The sequence below is a fragment of the Propithecus coquereli genome, unplaced genomic scaffold (genome assembly GCF_000956105.1).
Source record: "Propithecus coquereli isolate 6110/MARCELLA unplaced genomic scaffold, Pcoq_1.0 Scaffold8, whole genome shotgun sequence".
NCBI lineage: Eukaryota > Metazoa > Chordata > Mammalia > Primates > Indriidae > Propithecus > Propithecus coquereli.
In genome coordinates, this window is record NW_012154173.1 from 11,672,416 (window position 1) to 11,690,526 (window position 18,111).

The 18,111-nt window shown below is 42.5% G+C and overlaps 1 protein-coding gene across 7 annotated transcripts in view; it reads left to right on the forward strand.

Annotated features, from left to right (window-relative positions):
- Positions 1 to 7,381, forward strand: part of EYA1 (EYA transcriptional coactivator and phosphatase 1) — a 326,218-nt gene extending 318,837 nt beyond the window's left edge. For 4 of the 7 annotated variants that reach the window (XM_012663115.1, XM_012663116.1, XM_012663120.1 and 1 more), the window contains one exon: positions 5,384 to 7,381. In XM_012663115.1, the coding sequence (XP_012518569.1) occupies positions 5,384 to 5,464 (81 nt within the window). In that variant the 3' untranslated portion in view covers positions 5,465 to 7,381. The remainder of the gene's footprint in view (positions 1 to 5,383) is intronic. The other 3 variants (XM_012663113.1, XM_012663114.1, XM_012663117.1) reach the window with 1 other exon arrangement.
- The last annotated feature ends 10,730 nt before the right edge of the window (positions 7,382 to 18,111 follow it).

The following is an 18,111-nucleotide window of genomic DNA, read 5'->3' on the forward strand; positions in this document are numbered from 1 at the left end:
TCTGCCAGTTGCCTATTTTGTTAATGGTCAATTGAAGTCTATTCTGTCATCCTTATTCTTTTTGCCAATGTAGTCCAAGGGTTGTCATCAGTAATTTAATCTATAATTTGTATCATAAAAAAATACCCCTTTCAAAGAGAAGTTAGAATACCTCTGTTTTGTAAGAGAACAAACTCATTCTAAAAGGATCTCTTCTTGCAAGAGTTTTCTGTGAGCGCCTCTTTGTTCCTAGAAAGACTGAGGAAAGCCACCTACCTATTTCCATAGTCTTCCACTGACATTTGTCTTTTTTTGTCAAAATCTACCAGGCTTTCTTTTTTCTTTCTTTTACCATAAAATGCTTTGTTTCCCTAATACAACGGGGCTTGAGTGAAAATAATTAGACATGGGTATGATTACAAAAAAAAAAATCAAAATGTAAAAATCTTCTATATACTACGCTGACATCTAGTTTTCATTTCTTGAGTAAAAGTGGCCCTGCAATTAGGGATGTATTTGTACCTCCATAAGCAAACTTTTTAGAGATAACGTATGCATACGAAAGCACAGATATGTTTTTTGGTCCACCCCCCTCCCGCCCCCTGGCAAACAGTCACTATATACTTTTCTGTACCTGCTTTTTCTCACTTCATCGTAGAGCTCTGCGTTTCTAACCCTTTTAAGCGGCCATGTCAGTATTCCATTATGTGTATGTGCTGTTATTGAACCAGTCCCCGGGGGCTGAACAATTAGCTGGTTTCCAGTATTTACTGTTACACACAGTTTAACAGTAAAGGGTCTTTATTTGGTTCATGCATGCGCAAGTGTATCTGTGGGTTAAATTCCTGGAAGTGCAATACTTGGGTCAGAGAGTATGTGCTTTAAAATTTTTGAAACATTTTAACACATTTTTAATAATTCAGCAAAATTCACTTTACATGTGGGTATTCACGTACGTAGCTTTTTATGTGACTGATGTTATGTGTAACCAGGGGGCAAAATACCAGATGGGGAAGGGTGGGGTAAGGAGATTTGGAAAGTTGCCCCTGTAGACAAGAGGAGCAGCAAAAATATGTCATTGTTTTCCCATAGGCAATATTTTAGTTCTAGAGACCCAAAAGCATGTACTTCTTTAGGCCTTAGTACCCACTTCTCTCAATATATGTCTAATCTTCATAAACTAATGATATACGTGTTACAGTTCCAGCATCATTTCTGTTAGGATTTGTGGGTAGCTGTTTTTAGTCTCAGGGCTCCAGTGACTTCAAGAAATATCTCCACTTAGGTATCCCGTGTTGTGCCCATCTGAATACGAGCAAATAAAGTTCGTTGGCCCAACCCAGTTTGCCCACTCAGACTTTCTTTGGACTTCTCTACTTCCAACCCATCAGCGAGTCACTTGAATTCTCTCTTCACAATATGTCTCTCATCCATTGCACCCACTCCATTTCCACTGTCTCTCTGCCTACTTTCTCTGCTACCTGCCAGACACACCTCCAGTCCGTTCTTCCCTGGCTGCTGCCCTAAATTGCTTAAAGTACCTCCTTCCCTGTGTCTCCCAGCTTTAAGTGTTAGCCTCCCTTTCATTTATTATATTAATACAAGATAGGAATCTAAACTCCTTAGATATTCCAAGTGCTTCTACCTTGAAAAACCACCTTCCTTAACATCTCCATGATGAACACACCATTCCAGCCCCATCACCTCAGACTAATCACTCCTAACTGGGAATCCCACCTCCTTCCCCTCTACCTCTGCAGCTCAGCTAAGCTCTCTTCTCTCTGAATTTATCATTTTGATTCTTAATTCCTCACTGCCTTACATTGTAATGAAATTGTTTCATCACATATGTCTTGCCTGCTGAGCAGTTCTGGGCATTAGGGACATATGTCTTATGTGTATTACGTATCTGCTGTAGCAATGGTGCTATACAGGTAATGGACTATTTTGATAATAAAGTCAGATTTTATTAAAGCTAGAAGCAACCCTGAGTCATTTCCCCTAAACCCTATTTTAGGGGTTTTAGGGCTCCAGGGAGAATGTGCCATAGTTGAAGGTCACATAGAGAATGCTAGAGTTGAGAGTAAAACCCAGGTTCCCTCATTCTAGCATGTGTTTTTTTTCTTCCCCTTTGCCACTGTATCTCTCTAATTCCATAAAAGAAAAATTTGTTCCAGTGGCTAAACATTGATGCAAGAAAAATCTTCCCTTTGCACCCACTTGTCCTGGGAAACTCTTATATAGACAAAACACCTTTACATCATATTATCATTGTGCAATATTAGTTCTAATCATTAATAGGAACTTATCACCTATCCTCTCCCCTAGACTCAGTCTCCTATAATCAGTCACTTAATATTAAAGGTACATTTCTTTGAAAGGCCCACTATTTTTCATGTGTGTGAGAAAATGAAACTGTTGACTCTAGTAGACTTCCTGATCTGAGAGAGCACTGAGGATAGAGTTGCTGTCCTCAGCAACTGGGGTGGGAGAGTCCCCGGAGTCCACTGGTTCTCTGTCACACATACCTAAGGTTCTCCAGGTCTCATTGAAAAACCTTTGGCACCTTTGCTCAGATGAATGGCCCCATCGCCAATGCGTTGTGACGAGTTGTCTGTAATATACCACGGGCACATTTCATCTTTTGAGCTCATTTCACAGTGCTGTTTGACCATGTGGTTCTTACTAATACTCTCTGCAGGAAGACTAAAGCCATTATTGCCTCAGTGCCAGTAAACAAGCCAATTCAGGCTCCTTGTGGATAATCTCAGCTTTCCACGGAGTGTGGAATATGGTTTTTTTCTATTTCTCTGCCAGCCATTGCATTCTTCAATGTATGCTTCTGAGTGCACCAGTAGCTTTCAGATTCGTATTGTTAATGGTTGCATAGGTGGAGAACTTGCCTGTGAGAAACATATCTAACTTCAGATAATTAGAATGTGAATGAATTTGACTAAACCTGCTCTGAAAACATTGTACCTCTCACTAGTATTTGTGTATGTTTTTATGAAGATAATTGTCCGAAAAGTTTCTGGATGACTGTCTGAAGAGCCTTCAGCATCCTTCGTTACGTCCTATTATAATGGTACTTAAGATCAATAGAAATACTGTGTAGTATTTCTTTATTCAGTTGTTGACAAGAAACAGCTTTGGGGAAGGGCAATGAATCACTGGCAAATATAATAAAGAACATAAGAAAAACACAAGTTAATTAGAAATAAAAAAGATAATAAATACCAAGTAGACAGTTAAATGGAAATAATGGTTTTCTATAAAAATGATTTGTCTAAAATGCATTAGAGATTAAGTAGTAAATGAGCAGGATGCTGAATAGTACATACTGTACATACACATAAATTCAAGTATGTTCGAGTGTGTACATATGTAGAATTGTTATGAACAAATAGAGAAATGTTTAGGGTGGCTGTCTTTGGGTAGCAGGATAAGAAATTGTATTTCTTTATGTGATTCTGTATTATACAAATGTTTTATAATATGCATGAATTTCTGCTTTAATAAGAAAAAAAGGAAGAAAGCTTTCTGTGTTGTAACTGATCAACCCGTTTTGATCAGCAGAGCATGGATGGGATGGTACATGTGTGTTTTAACCTGTGCTGTGCTCCTGGTAATTTACACAGCTAAATACAAAGGCCACAGAGAGCCCTTAGGAGGCATTACAGCATATGGGCTTCAGCTTCAGTCCTGGTATGAATCTTGACTATGCTCCTTCTCTAAGCCTCAGTTTTTTCATCAGTAAAATAGAGATAGTAGTACCTATCTATCTCTGAGGTGCTTAGCACAGTGCCTAACACAATACCCAATAAATCATAACTGTCATTATCATTAATAAACTCCTTAACAGGGCTTACCAGACCCAACACCATCTGGTTCCTGCAGCCAGTCACGTCTCCAGCTATGTCTTTTTTCTCATACCCAGCTAGTATGCTAATAATGAATTTCTCCATTATCTTCTGTCCCCCACACAGCCATAAGAGTGCTTTTTCTGAATGTTTATCCTTTCACACCTAACTCAACTATCACCTCCTCTTTTCAGACATTGCCCCAGTGCCCTAGGCAAAGGTAATTGCCCTTCTCCCACTCTTCTTAGAACATGTAAATGAACACTCATGATTGTTGTACATTTCTGCTACTCACCCAGACTGTGAGAGGGTAGACCAGGTGCATCTCTGGATCTTCTACACCTAGTGCAGTGTGCCCTGTAAGAATGAATGCACAGTGGTACATCTTACAATCTAAAGACATCCTTAGTACTCATTTCTGGACTATTCTGTTATTAAAGGATAACAGAGATATATAGATACTCCAAAAAATCTTGAGTTCAGAAAGGTCTACATTTAATATTGGAATGTGATATATGATTTTAGCAGATAATTTGAGGCAAAGACATTGTTAATAAATAATAGTTTGTATGCCAATATATAACATCTGTGTAAACTATATCAAAGTAGTAGCTTCCACTGGTACCTACGGATTAAAAAAAACCTCACTTCTACTTGTTTGCTTCCATGCCAAATTCTCCTGTAAGTCTGAAGTTTTCCCAAATTTCTCAGAACTATAATTGCAGATTATGCTCTGGGCTCCACATTATTTTTTTGTGTAAAACCACCTATTTTTCTGTGAGCTACACAGAATTTTGTTTTCTGAAAGGTGATTAAGAAAAACATTATGCTGGTGCAAAAGTACTCACTTATAGTACTTTTGAGCAGTGAAAGTTTATCATCATGTTTTCACCTTTTGTGGATGAGGTAACCTCTGTTTTTTTACCTGTTTTTCTTGCCTCTGGTTTATTCAGGTGTTTTACAAGCATTCCCATCATTTAAACTATATTTTTAGACTCAAACAACTACAAAAACAAACAACCTTAGATATTCATTTAAAATTTTTCTTACATGATAAAGCCATTTTAAGGTCAATGTGAAGAATAACAGATGGAAATAAATGGAAAAATATGGCTTCATATTAATATACAAACAAGATTATGTTAGGAAAAATGTAAAATATTACCAACTAAGGAAAACTGCTAAAACTCATAAAATATGAGCTTTTTAAACTTTCAGCACTAAAAACCTACTGGATACATGTGTTCAGCAGCATTCTTTTATTTAAAGTTTGGCATTCAAGTCATAGTGTAGACCGAGTTAAGAAATATCTGTAACCTTCTTAAAAGAAACAGACTCTAGATTAATACTCAGTCCAGTATTCTTAGGGGAGGATTACGTTTGAATTTTTGTTTTAAACAGATGTGATGTTAAGATGTTAGCTGGCAGTTTTCACAACACTGAGAAAAGGGGTGAGCAGCATAGCCCTGAAATTGGATTTCAGGGGTTGGAAGGGCTTGTGCCCTGCGCGTCCCTGTCCTCACCATGTGTCTGCCCTTCCGCAGCACGCGATGCCCTTCTGGAGGATCTCCAGCCACTCGGACCTCATGGCCCTACATCACGCCTTGGAACTGGAGTACCTGTAACAGCGCATGGCACTTGGAAACCGCACACCTGCTCTGTGACCAGGGACAAATCCAACAAGCCTGCGTGTCTCGTCTGGACTCCAGAACTTAGCGATTTCAACATACTGATGCACAGCTGCTGCCGGTCTCGACCTCTGCCCTTGTGGTAAATGGAGGACCACGTCTGTTTCTTCAGAACAGCTGTTGACTCTAGTACTGTGAATCCAATGAAAATAAGCCATGACGATGTTCTAGCACAGTGTAATGTGTCTTTGCCACATTAACTACACGGTTCAAACCTGTGAAGAAAGGACCTGCAGACACTTCAGTTTTAGCATTTTCAATGTGACATAAACAGCTTCTCCAATACAGAAAACTTGATTGCACAAAAAAGACTGAAATGTGTTTCCTGAATACCAGTGGAGGAATTGTCTTATAAAGAAGGTTTACTTTTTGGTGTCTCATACCCAGGGTAATCTGTACATCTCTACTTATTTATGAACAGACTTTTTTAAAACAGCTTTATTGAGGTATAATTCACATACCATACAGTTCACCCAAGCAGACTTTTTTGACATCAAACAATTGAAGAGACAATAGCAGTAGAAATAAGTGATTAAAGTCCTTTGCCTCACAATGTGGCAAGTACAGTACTTTGAATTTTAGCATATGGCAAAGTAGTTTAAAGTATGTCTAATTTAAACGTATAATATGTACATCACTGAGACAATCATGTACAGAAAGAATTTTTGGTGTAAATTTGTAATAATGGATGATTCTTTTACATATTGTTTAGGGAAATGATATGGAAAGGTAGCAATGCCTTGATAGTGAAGCATGAGGCAACACGTGCACAAACTCATGTGCTGTGCCTTATCTGAGTATTGGGTATAAATATGTAGATCATGGATTTTTTTTTTTTTAGATAATGTTGTCAAGACCAAAAGCATGGATGTCAAGTGTCAATAAGGATTCTGTTTTCTAAATGATTTTTCCCATCAGTGCTTCTAAATTTTTAAAATGCTGTTATGAGGGCCTTGATAAAATAATACAGCAGTTTCTTAAATAATTTGAAAGAAATAAAAAGTCCTCTTACCACCTCATTATTTCATTTCAATAATGTATTATATGTAACTACTTGGAAAAAAATTATTATTCAAATGCTTCTTCCCACAGAAAGAATATAGATGATAGATATATTTTATTAATAAAATGGTTCATGAATTGGAGACTAGCAAAGTTTTCATGTGCTCAGAATTATTATTATGTCTGCATTTTCTTACTTAGATAAAGGAATACTTTACCGTGTATCCGGAAATCAGCAAAACTTTGCATTACTCCCTACGCTCATATTCTGTCTTCCTTCCTCCCAGAGGAAAGTCCTTTGCCAGCAGTGAACATGGTCATTATCACCATGGAAATGATGTTCCTCTCCACCTGCATTATATATTACATGACAAGCATAAATCTGGGAAATTAAAATATTACCTTTGTTGTACCGTAAGAAAGTTTTCTCCAAAATGATCAGTTTGTGCACTACTCTCTCACGTCTAAAGCTTCCCATTGTCATGAAATTATTCTTAAAGAATTTTCTTAATATTGGGGGAAAAACACCAGCTATGACGCAAAGTAGCTAAAGAGCTACTCCATCCTTTTCTGAGGTTTCATGTTGCTGCTAGAATTAGTATTTGTGAATTCTCCAAATTGTTTAAATTAATAATTGGGGTGTTATTATTTTTCCTTTTTTTGCTTGAAGCAAACAGAAGTTGACAGTTTTTTAACTTTTTCATTTTACATTTTTGTACTCTACAGACTGAAAAGACAAAGTTTATCTCGGCCTTACTGTATAAAGGTGTGTTGTGTCCACAATTGTGTACAGAATTTTTCTTCATTAATTTTGTGTTTAAGTTAATAAAATTGATTTGTGAAGTACTGTAAGCTCCTTTACTGTCAGTGTCATCATCTTTTGCTTCTGGTTACATGAAATAGCAGGATCTTGGTTGCATTAGAACACACGAAGTCCAACAAAAGGAAGTTGTATGGAGCGATTGTGATGATGGCTTTATCAGTCCTTCAGGCAGACTACACTTGAAGGCTAACAGATGTTTCTTTGATCACTGTTAAGAACTGATGAATGGGAAAGCACTTTACTTCCCCCAAAACTATATAAACTGTACGCTCAACTCATTTATCTGCAATAGAACAGAATTCAGCATAAAGCACCTTGGATTGTAGAGATTTAGCCACTTAAATACCCAAGAGACAGCAATCTAAAGCACTTTTGTCAATAAAGAACACCCACAACATATACCTCTGTGATTTGGCCAGATTAATCACTGACAGAGCTATAAAACAGCACAACTTGCTTCCTCCTGAGAATTTAATCACAAAAACACATTATATATGCAAACACGCGAAAATCAAGCATGCAGTTGTCCAGCCCATTTTTCAGGCCCCCGTTGTGTATATTTCACATGCACACACCAGGCCAAGTGGCTGGATAATGAGGTGTCTTAGCATATGCAGACACCCCGAGAATGGAGAGAGTTTGCAGAAATTCTTTAAAGAGAGGTGGGGGTGGGGAGTGAAGGGATTGTTAGGTGAACAGGCAGAATGGCATACTCTCAGAAGACGAATTTTCTAAAGCATCACTTCGAACATGACACCCCCTCGTCAACGTGTTTAAATAGCTTCCCTTCGATCATGGCTTAGCGCTCACATTTTTCCCCCTGGCATTCTAGATCCTCCAAATACAGTCTCTCCTTTCTTCCCGGCATTCTCTCTCGGCACAAAATGATCTAGCACACTAGGCTAGTTAGTGCACTGGGCTCTTTAGTGGGCCAAACAGCCCTCGAGCATCTCTGCCTCACGTCTGCTCAGAGCACCCCATCACCCACAATGACTCCTCCACACTCATCCACCAAATCTTGTCCAGCTCCTGTTCCTCCTCCTCTGCAAAGCCTTCTTTCCTACCATAGCATGGGAGGTAGCGCCTTCTGACCTTCTCCTGCCCTGTCTCTCTCTGCCGGTACTGGAAGTCCACATTCCATTCAATAAGGACTCTCTGAGCCCCCACGATGTGGCCCTGTCCTAAAGTGCTGAGGATAAGACATCCCTGCCCCCAGGACTGAGTTTACAGTGGAGTTGGTAGAAACAGACAACAAATGCATTACTGAATGAATAAGGTACACGTTCTTTATGGAAAATAACAGAGAACAGGGGTCAGTGACAGGCGTAAGCCACCTGGGATAGGATGCAGAGCCCAGACGTCTGAGCTGAGACCGACTGCTAAGAGGGGGGCAGAATGTAAAGAGAGGGGCAGAGCATGCAGAAAAGGCCCTCGGAGGAGAAATACTTCTATTCTTTGTGTTCTAGAAGTGAAAACTATTCCGAGGAGAGGACTGGGAGATGACTTTGTACAGGGAGGGAGACCAAGAAGGCCTTGAGGTCAGGGTCAGGGTTTGGATGCTATTCTAAGTGAAACAGGCGGCCACTGCGGGCCCTGGTCTAGTTTACTCTCTGAAACGGTCACTCTCGCTGCTGCGAGGAGGCGCTGGACAGGAGCCAGGCAAGAGGGGGCAGCAATTACTGGGCTATCAGGGCAGTCCTGGGGGGCAGTGTCAGATTCAGACGAGGATGATGGAATGGAAGCCCAGGTTTGTTTTCATTGATGGCTAAATACTTGCTATAGGTCAGGTGGTGGGAATTGAGAGACACAGGGAGTTGGGCACGTCCAAGGTAAGGGGTCTCAGCAGCACCCTGAGATGGTTCAGCCTAGTGGTTAAGAGCCGGCGTCAGGCCCCAGGGTGCCTGCAATCCCAGCTGCCCTGTCATAGCGGCCAAGTTATTTAACTTCTGAGCCTGTTTCCCCATCTATCAAAATGGAATAATAATAATATCTACTTCAGAGGATTATTATGAAGACAAAATAAGTTAATGCCTATATGTAAAGTGCTTGGGGCACTGCCTGACAAATCCTCTAGTGTGGCCTGTTATTACGCTGGCTAAGTTTTCACAGACCTTTCTTCTCCCCAACTGGAGAACCAGCTACTTGAACACTCACAACCTGCGGATGTCCACTACGTCCTTCCGACCTGGTCTAGAAAACAAAAAGACGGTCTGGTCCCTGACCTTGAGCATCAGGACAGTGGCTGTTAAGGAATTCGTGATAATTCCAGGAAGGGCTCAGAGCAAAACTGCCCTGAACAGCTAACGTCCCAGCGGAGACCTGAAGGCTGGGGTAGAGTCGGCCCAAGCAAGGCAGGGAGGAGAGCAGAGCAGCCCAGAGTGAGAAGGTGCAGCAAGCTGAGGAAGGGGACGGAGGACAGCCAGGGACTAATGGTCCAGGGCTTAGAGAGTGAGGGCTCGGGTGGCCAGGAGAGGGAGGAGGCAAGGGCCTTAGTTGTCCTTCGTCTCAGAGCACAGCTTCGGGCACAGATTTTCTGCTGTACATGAGCGGGACTGCGCCCGGCCTTCGTGGGAGAAAGAGGAGGAAGAGGATGAGAACAGAAAGGGCGAGAGCCTCCTCCCTCAGCACACACAGCCTTCACTGTAACTAAACTAGACTTAAAATGTTAGCTCTAGGGAGTGTCTAGTTGAGCCCCTTTTATTTTACAAATTACAAAACTTGGGTTAAATACTTTGCCAAAGGGTCACAGCCAAACAAAGCTAAGTTGTGACCCCAACCCACCCTCTTGGGTACAACTCAGAATCTTGAAAAGAGGAAGAGCTCCCAGGCCAGGCAAAGGTGGCTTTGCCTCCCTGATCCATCACTAAACAGCAGCATGAGCTTAGGGGTCGCCTTCTATGACAGTTTTCAAGGTGGATTTGGTGCCCTGCCCACGGTTGGTACGATTTTCCAATGCTGTCCAAATGCCTTTTCTAACATTAATGCCTTAATCCTATGTCATCCTTCCAGAGTTGATTCCGATGAAAACTTCCAAATGTCAAAGAAAACACACTTACATTTCATGATACCTTTTTAAATTTGCTTTTCAAAACATTTGCATATGACTCAAATGTGTAGAAAAGAGGCCATTTGCTTAACAGAAGGTGGAGATGATGGACACGGTGTGTTCATTTAAGACTCATCAGAAATTTCCTTCCAGACCCTGGAACTTCACTCACACGGTCTGCAGCTCTGAAAGCTTCAGCTGCAATAGTCTTGCCCATCACGTTCAGCATAGTTTCTGACAACGCAGAAGGCTGGTGTGGGTGAGAGCACGTCTTTCCTCCAGTGTCTCTGCACGGCTCCATTGCTCCCCACTCTGTGCCATTCTATAACACGATCTGACAGGATGACTTGCGGCCAGAGCAATGAAAGGGTTTGTAATTTAGGAAACCTCTGGCCTTGCTGACTGAAAGCAGGTTGTTTGTAAAAAGGAAATCCTGACCTCAGCGAACTGGCAAACGCTGTCAGAAGCAATAGAAAGAAGCGAAGGAGAAAGAACAGTGCCGGGGATCTTTCTTGGCAACAGAAGAAAAACCGATGCTCTGCCAGGGGAAAGCCCTTGGAGGAGAACTCGGGACCAAGACGTGCCCCGGGTCCAAGTGCGTGACTGCAACTTGCGTGGAGTTCATAGCGTGGTAGCTCTGTGCTGGTTTCGTGGGCTGGGTGGACAGGGGGAGTTTGCTGCTTGGGCAATAGCTGGACTGACAACTCTAAAAACAGATTCCCTCATTAACTGAGTTGGGGTCCCTGCTGCAGGCACCCCATGGCCTGCGCGTCTTGGCGTGAAGCGCTGAGGGTCCCAGATCATAGGGTGTGTTCCAGGTGCGAAGGAGATGAGCCACCCAACGTTTTCCATGTTGGTGCCTCCCACCAACTCCTCCTCCCTCCCGCCCTCCCTCCTCTGTGTGCTGTCAACCCCATGAAAGAAAACAGGCCCTGCGAGTTCCAACCTCCCTATGCCAGTGGCTCCCAATCAGCTGCGCATTTAAATCAGCTGGGGTCCTTTGAAAAATACCCATACTTGAACCCTGCCCCGAAGCTTCCAATTTGCTTTGTCTGGGGTGGGGCTTGGGCAGCGGCTGTTGCTTCGTGCCAGGCAGGTGTGAGAAAGACCTCCAGTGCCAGCCACCCCCCGCAGGATCGGCCAACTGGCGGCGTGTGCCTTCCAGCTCTTGGCCTTTCCTTTCTCCTCCATTCTGATCCCAGCTGGCCATGCCCAGGGTCCTGAGATCCTTATGGCCCCAACTCAACACCAGTCAACACATGTCTCGGGTAGCTCCTGCTGTGCGCGTTCTGCCAGTGTCAGGCGTGTCCTCAAGGGCTGGCCATCTAGTGGGGAAATGGATCTGTGAGAAAACCAGCCTGCTATAGGGGCCACACTAGATTTCAAAGACACCTGCAATCTAGGGGGACAAAGGTTGGGAAGAATTTTAATTTGTGATGGAAGCCCAAAACACGTAGCAACAAATGTTGCCTGGAGAAACGGGAGAAGTCTCACTGAGGAGGTGACATTTTCATTGTGCGAAATGAAATAGAAGAGTAAGATGCTGATGGCTCCCTAACCCTAATCCTCCCCAAACACCCCCAGTAAAAGGCCTACTTGCTCAAGCCACAAGTCCAGTACGGGGAAGGGATCCTAAATCTCTTTCTCTTTCTCTCTTTCAAGCCCCACTTTCAGCCCTTTCCTAAGACCTGCCAATTTCCCATATAACACGTCTCATGAGTCCACCCCGCGCACCATCGCCCCGTCCGCACCAGGGCTGCCCTCCATGGGGCCCCTGGAAGGGCCTCCAGCTGGTCTCCCACCCACCCCCCACGCCACGGCCTGAGGCATCTCTTTAAAATGGAAACCCTGCCTATTCCCACAGCATCCCTTTTAGAAAAGCCTCAAGCTCCAGTGAGCTGCCTGACTTGGCTACTGCACGCTCTCGGCTGCAGCCGCTCCTGCTCCTGCTCCTGCAGCCCTGGCTACACTTGCTCCTTGCTGGCCCTCGAAAGTCCTACACACACCTCTGCTTCAAGGCCTTCGTGCATGCTCTGTCCAGGGGCCTCTTCCCATCGCTGGTTTGTTCCTACCTTTCAGGTCTCAGCTTAAACGCCACACCCTCCACAATCCTCGCTCCCGAAAACCCTGCTCTCTTCTTCCCCCATCCAGCCCCTCGTCTGCTCCCTTTAGCACACTTCCCACAATGTATCATTTTTAGTCTGTTTGATGACTCTCTGTCGCCTGCTCCTCTCAGCGGGCTGGAAACGGCAGGAAGATGAGGAACGCCACTCTTAGTATATTCCCAGCATCAAGTGCAATGCTCGACACATTCATACTTTTTATAATAATAAAATAATTTGTTGAGTAGGTAGATGACTGAACTACGGATGAATGAGCAAAGGCACTGGGGACTAAGAGGACAATGTATGCTGGGGAAATTGCAAGGAGCGCTGCCAAGCCAAGCTTGCACGTGGGATGGGTAGTGGAGGAAGGGCGGGAGGAAAAAACCCTGAAAAACAGAGTGGGTCTCGATTACCAAGGGTCCAGACTCAGAGATTCAGGAGTTGGGGCTTTATCTGTTACGATGAAGCTATTGAGGAATTTTAACCTGAAGGGTGATTGAATCAGATGTAGATTCATTTGATTCACGAGGGACAGACGTACAGACGCGGGCTGGCAGACACGTGGAAGACGGCTGCGATGATCCAGGCAAGATGTAAGGAGGGTCTCTGTCCAAGGATAGCCCTGGGGATGGAAACGCGGAACCCACATAGCAGGAGGCCCAGGGCAGAGGCAGGCACGAGTGGAGGGGCCGGCTGCCAAGGTCCTCTTGCTCCTTCCTTCCCACCCAGCACGGGAAGGGTCTGCCCGGAGCCAGCCTTGTACAAAGTGGCGCGTAATTAAGTCAGAGGGTAACAGTTAAGGAAGGTGGGTGCTGGTTCATGCTCAATCTTCACTATCCCAGAACTAGAAGGCTGCACTGTCTGGAAGTAATTTTATATATCACTGAGAGAGAGAGAGAGAAAGAGAGAGAGGAGAATGTGTGTGTGAGAGAGAGAGAGAGAGAGAGTGTGTGTGTGTGTGTGTGTGTGTGTGTGAGAGAGAGAGTGTGTGTGTTGCAGTGAACTGTTTGGAGGGACAAGAATAGCAACCTGGTTTCCCTGATGGTTCCAGAAAGTACAGTACTGAAGCCCTTTACATACAATTAAGAAAATGTCACTTTTCCATTTCCGGCGGGGGAAAGCACTGGCTGAAGGAGATTATGAACAGCTAATCCCTCGCTGTGAAGGTCCTTATTGTCTACCCTCAAGTCCCTATGGAAAACATAGCCTGGGGGTGGTCGCAGGCCCAGGCCTAACCTCAGGACCCTGATCCCTGAGCAGGGTCTCTGGACACAGCTTCCAGAAAATACTCAATCCGGCACTTCCCGGAAACAGGGCTGCCGCATCCTCGGAGACGAGCCAAGCATCCAGCCGCTGCTCGAAGGTCCTTAACGCAAGGCCCCTTTGACACTGCTCCTGGCACCTCCTCGTGCACATGCACAGAGCCCGCCTCGGACAAACAGCTAAGCGTTGAAGAGGAGGAAAAGGAAGGGAAGAAAGAGAAGAAAACCAAGACAGAGGGTGTGGTGGAGGAAAGGGAGAAAGTCTGTTGTGTTAACTTGGACATCAAAAGGACTAAACCAAAGGCTCATCCCCCAGGCTTGCTTCAGCCCTGAAGTGTACAAGGCCCGGACAAGCGCCCCCTGGGGTGCAGAGATTGAAGTCCCCGTGAGCACAAGGCCAACAGCCACCTCCCCAGTCCTCCAGAAAGGCTCCTTCACCTCCTGGCCTCCCGTGTCCCCGTCTGCAGGAACCGCCCACTGAGAAATCGCCACAGGCTCTATCGCGCAGCCTGCTTAGTGGTTCAAAAATACCAAAGGCTTTCCAGAATTTCCAATCTTCCCAACGTAGTTAAAATGCAAGAGGGAGGGTGAGCGAGTGGATAGGGGAAGCCCACGCCCTTATTGGAACAGTCTTGTTTTGAAAAACTTCTGCCCTCTGGGGTTGAAAGCATTTCTTGGCCCAGTGGAATCAAGAGGTGCCACGATAACTCCAGAAACGCTTCCAGCCCCTGACCTTGATATTTATTTGCAAAGCCTGACAGGAAATCGGTGCTGCATGTTCCATGAAAAACAAAGGAAAATGCAGGAATCAGAAAAAACAACAGACTGTCCTAAACAGCCTTACATCAACAGACTTTACAGAAAATTAAATGCTAGAAAAATAGTTCCCTTTGACATATAATCTTGCAACATGTTCTGAGGACCCACTATGTGCCCAGCCCTTTGCTAGGTGCTGACAGAGTCAGTGCCCTGAGAGCTCATGTTCCCAGGGTCAGAGTCAGGTGCTGCTGAGATCAAGGTGGTAAGTGGGTGACTTGGACATCACCAGTCAGGAGCAGGGTGAGCCTTGGTTTCAGGCACAGAAGGACAGAGGAGGGATGATTGGGGAGACTCCTAGGACAACATAATATTTAATCTGTACTGCGAAGAACAGGTGGGAGCATCACAGATGAAAAGAGAAAGGAGAGCATTGCTGGGGGAAAGGACGAATAATGTCTAAAGCATTTCAGAAACTGAGCCTTCAAATGGCTATAAAAATTAAGCATGACATTGGATGACCTGATAGTTTATAACCACTTATGCAGTGCTTTCTGTATCTATTGTGAGAGACTCATAGCATAGCAAGAGAGACATGCCATGTGCATGAATGCCCAAGATTAAAGTCATTAGGGGCTGCAAACTCAAATGGCAATGAGAATGAGGTAGGTGATATAAATGAATGAATGATACAGGGCTATTATAGAAATTCCAGGGTCCTCTCATTTAAAAAAATTTTTCTTCTTTTGACAGTGACAAGTATTCAGAAAGTATTTCTACAGTATAAGAAAAATGTAAGAACAGTATAAGTAATGAACAATAGGCATTTAGCCTCAGAACTAGGGAGGCAATAGAGAGTGGTGGGGAGTGTGTCAAACAGAAAAGAGCAGGCCCATATGAAGAGGATAGCTGCTTCTCTAACCAGTTGTTCCGATATAGGGATTCTGGCTCAGGGTGTCAGGTTTTCCAGTTTTCAAGAGAAGCCAGACTTCCTGATATTGAGAGGAAGTTGGTTATAGGAATCTTAAACTTTATAAATTATGGATCAAAATAAAGAATTCTGTGGATCAATTAAAATCTGTAGATCAATTCTGTGAGCTCCATGTGGTGGGCACATGGAGCTCACAGTTTAAAACATTCAAATAATGGGAATGGGTAATGGCCAAGAATAGATCAGGAGAAATGGGGAGGCAGAGTTAGATTTGATTTGATTTTAAGAAAATAAAAAAAGTGACATTTCTCACCTGAAAAAAAAAAATAATGGGAATGGGAAATATTTCTGTCTGGAATGTCTAGGAAGACTTCATGGAGGAACTGATGTTTAAGCTGGACCTTTGAGAAGGCTCTTGGCAGAACTGAGGGCCTCAGGTAGGAGGCCGAGGGGCAAAATGGCTCAAGTGAGACATCATTCATCCTTCTGAATGTCCTCTAATTCAGTGGTCCCAAATTTGGCTACATATCAAAATGAACTTGGGAATTTCCCCCCACATTTATTAATTGTTTAAAATATTTAATTATTAAATGTTTTAAATATTTAATTTTTAAATGTTTATATTCTATAACATGCATACAACTTGAAACATTATGGTAAGTTAAATAATTTGGACACAAAAGGACAAATATATGATTCTATTTATATGAGGTACTTAGAATAGGCAAATTCATAGAGACAGAAAGTAAAATAGAGGTTATCAGGGGCGTGGGGCAGGGAGGAATGGGAAGTTATTATTTCACAGGTACAGAGTTTCTCTTTGGAATGTTGAAAAATTCTAGAGCTAGATAGTGGTGATGGTTGCACAATATTTTGGAGATATTTAATGCCACTGAATTGTACACTTAAAAATCATTAAAATGGTAAAAAAAAAAAGTTTATGCAATTTAATTGATGCCTTATTATAAAAAGAAATGGAGTATAGAAGTTTGCAAATTTAAAAAGGATTTTTGTTCTCAACCTGTCTCCAAATGAATATACAATGTGCCAGCCAATCCTTGCTCACCACTCCTATCAGAAACCACTAAGAATTCATCCCACTGGGCTCTTGCATCCCAGCATTGAATACTTCACAGGCAACAACCCCAACTCTTTCCATTAGAATCATCCCGGGTTTCACATGGTTTGACCCTAACTCACTGATTGTCCTACTGCCCATTTATAGGATTTGGTTAAAGGATTTAAAGTATTTGGATGTAGAAGGGATGATCAAAAGCTTCAGATTTCTTAGAGGATAAAACCATGTGACTCTCTTTGTGTGCATTTATGTGTAACATATGAGTGCAGATTCATGTTTTAACCATATTGGCTTATACAGCACGTAATTTTCTGCTTATTTTTTTAAACTTTAAGTACCGTAGATATCTTTCCACTTTAGTACACATAGATTAGTTCCTCACTTCCAACAGCTACCTAGTATTATACTATATGTAAGTGGCATAATTTATTCAATACGTCTTCCACCGATAGAAATTGAGGTAGTTTGCTATATTTTCCTATGGTAAACTATGCTGTAATAAACATTTTATATGTGCATTTATAAAGGTACACAAATAATTCATGTAACTTCCTAGAAATGTAATTACAAGGTCGACAGGTATGACATTTAAATGCTAATAAAATTTGCCAAATTGTTCTGCAAAATGATTGTACCAATTTTTACTCCCACCAAAAGGCTTGTGGAATCTGGAAGGCATTTTAGACTCCCAGAGTGCTACTTCCAGAGATTCTGATGTGATAGGTCTGAGGTAGGGTCTGGAGAGAAATGTTATTTAAAAACTCTACAGGTAGTTCTAATACTTGCCAGCTTCTGGACCTACTGATCTAAACACAAGCTTGACATTAACTAAGTTTTATCTAATTGCAATTAAAATCTGAAAACTACAGAACATTATTGACAGAAATTAAAGAAGTCCTAAATAAATAGAAGGTTATACCAGGTTCATGCAATAAAAGACCTGATATTGCAACAATGCCAGTTCTCCTCAAATTGATCTGTGGATTAAATGTAATCCCATAGTCCAAGAAGAATGGGGGGGAGGGAGGAGAAGGAGAGAGAATATAAGCTAATTTCTTAACATAAACAAAGCTGGAAGAATTATACAAGCAGATGTTAAAACTGATCACAAAGTTACAGGAATTAAGACAGTGTGATACTGTCACTAGAATAGACAAAAAGAACAATGGAAAAAGACAGAAAGTAGAAATGACACACATCCTGTCACTGAGTGAGGACTAGGATGACAGTATAGTAGATAAAGGACGGCCTTTTCAATAAATGATGTTGGATCCATTGGACTTCCATGTGGGGAAAAAAATAAATTTTGACCCCTACCCCTCACCATATACAAAAATAAAATCCTGATAGTGTGGGTCCAAAAGTAAAATAATAGAGATATTAGAAAAATACATGTGAAATTATCTTCACGACCTTCAGAGAGACAGAGACTCCTTAAGAGGACACAAAAAGTCTTAACCATTTTTCAAACAATAAAGTGGGCTATATTATTAATAAGATGTTCTGCTAGTCAAAACACACCATTAAGAGAGTGAAAGGGCAAAGCCAGGAAAGGATATGTGCAGTACATATATCTGACAA